General features: G+C 50.3%; 1 protein-coding gene across 1 annotated transcript; it reads right to left on the bottom strand.

Moving 5' to 3' along the window:
- Positions 1-239: 239 nt before the first annotated feature.
- LOC149222351 (uncharacterized) lies at positions 240-641 on the bottom strand. Its single transcript, XM_089387574.1, has one exon. The coding sequence runs from the start codon at positions 639-641 to the stop codon at positions 240-242; it is 402 nt and encodes a 133-aa protein (XP_089243700.1).
- Between the last annotated feature and the right edge of the window lie 1,349 nt (positions 642-1,990).

Below are 1,990 nucleotides of genomic sequence, written 5' to 3' on the forward strand. Positions count from 1 at the left end.
TTTGCAGTTCTAGTTTGGGCGTATTGGCAGGCAGGTGTTCTGCATGCAGGTGCTGCAGCTGTCCGTGCATGGCGGAGCCGAATTGACTGAGACTGGATTTTGAGCTGTCGACCTGAAAGGATGCCGGGATCAATTGCTTAATCTGGACCAGGTACCCGCTTTCGCTCTCGCTTTCTGCCTGCTTCACTCAACCCGCCTATTTCCCTCCTTCGATTGCCCTACCAGCAGGCCCTTCTGATTCAAAGAGATTCGAGTGCAGCTGGTTCTGGTTCAACTGGATCCACTCGACCAAGAAACACTCGTGCTACCGCGCCTCGTGGATGCAGATTCAACACTCTTGCCGACGCCATGTTTTCAGGGAGCACAAGGGCTTCAATTCTCTTCACTCCCTGCAATTCTTTGAATCCCATTTTAAGTGCTGTTGTCACCGCTTCGGTGGTGAAGCCCATCCCCCAGTATCTTCTAGCGATGGCGTACCCCATCTCAGCTCGGCAGTTGTGAATACCGGTTCCTTGCTTGAGCATGACGTGACCAATAGGCTTCCCTCTGAAACATATAGCCTTGAACCATGGATGAGGAATCACCACCTTCAGCAGAAACTCCCTGAGTTTCTCCTTGGATTTAAAAGCTTCCCATGTCATGAACTTGGTCACTTCTTCGTCACTAGCCCATTCGTACAAGTCTTCCAAGTCTGCCGGGCAGAAGTTCCTCAATTCGACTTGCCCAACCCTAAAACTGTCACGCTACTGTTAGCTTCCATTCTTTCGATCTTCGATTCTCTCAAATGCTGAGTTGTGGCTCAGTTGTTCACAACGAACTAGGTAATTTGAATGAGCAGTATGAGCTATGAGTCTGACTAAAGTTATTTTAATGTTCTGCAACAGTCTCTTCCGTTGCTGCTGGTTGTGCAACTGCTTTTATCGTTGCCGCAAGGCGAGGAAACAGACTGGCACTGGGACTGGTGGGTTGATGGATTGATTCACTGATGGAGTCTCTTCCGTTGTTGTTGCTGCTGGTTGTGCAACTACTTTCATCGTTGCCGCAGGGCGGGGAAACATACTAGCACTGGGACTGGTGGGTTGATGGATTGATTCACTGATGGATGGGGAGCTGTACGGATGCATGTCTGGATACCGGCTGGGATTGGTGTTGGAATTGATGTTGGCTGAGATGTGGGATAGGCACAGGGAAGGAAATTGGCACTGTTGGGACTGGTCGGAGAAACCACTACTGATGTGCGGAGAAACCACTACTGATGCTGCGGGAAACCACCACTGATGCTGTGGGTTTACAAATTTAATCCTCCTGCATCCTAGTGCTGACAGTCAGGGAGGTTAGACTGGTAAACATGCAACAGGGGATGGAGCTTAGACGGTTAAACTGCAGGGCATGGAGCTTATGGCTGAAGGAATCTATCCCGAGTCTCTCTGAACTAGAAGGGTTGAAGGGGTGGTGCAGGTGTTCTGCTGGCCTCCCTCCCTTGTTTCCTAACAGAACTGATTGGGTTGGCAAAGACTGAACAGGTTAATACTGGACTGTTGGGCTTAGGAAGGACAAGCAAATGTTGCTCTACTGCTTGTTATGTGAAAGCTGCCTACACCTCCGTTGCTGCTGGTTGTGCAGCTGCTTTCATCGTTGTCGCAGGGCGGGGAAATAGACTGGCACTGGGACTGGTGGGTTGATGGATTGATTCACTAATGGATGGGGAGCTGTACGGATGCATGTCTGGATACTGACTGGGATTGATGTTGGAATTGATGCTGGCTGAGATGCGGGCTGGGCACAGGGAAGGAAGCTGGCACTGTTGGGACTGGCCGGAGAAACCACTACTGATGCTATGGAAAACCACTACTGATGCTGTGGGTTTACGGATTTAATCCTCCTGCATCCTAGGGCTGACAGTCAGGGAGGTTAGACCGTTAAACATGCAATAGGGGATGGAGCTTAGACGGTTAAACTGCAGGGCATGGAGCTTATGGCTGAAGGAATC

This window comes from Pinus tabuliformis, chromosome Q (assembly GCF_031772625.1).
Source record: "Pinus tabuliformis cultivar Carrire ecotype Pingquan chromosome Q, CPIR1, whole genome shotgun sequence".
Lineage (NCBI taxonomy): Eukaryota > Viridiplantae > Streptophyta > Pinopsida > Pinales > Pinaceae > Pinus > Pinus tabuliformis.

Coding starts and splice junctions, on each gene's coding strand:
- LOC149222351 (XM_089387574.1), bottom strand. CDS start 641: ATGACATGGGAAGCTTTTAAATCCAAGGAGAAACTCAGGGAGTTTCTG.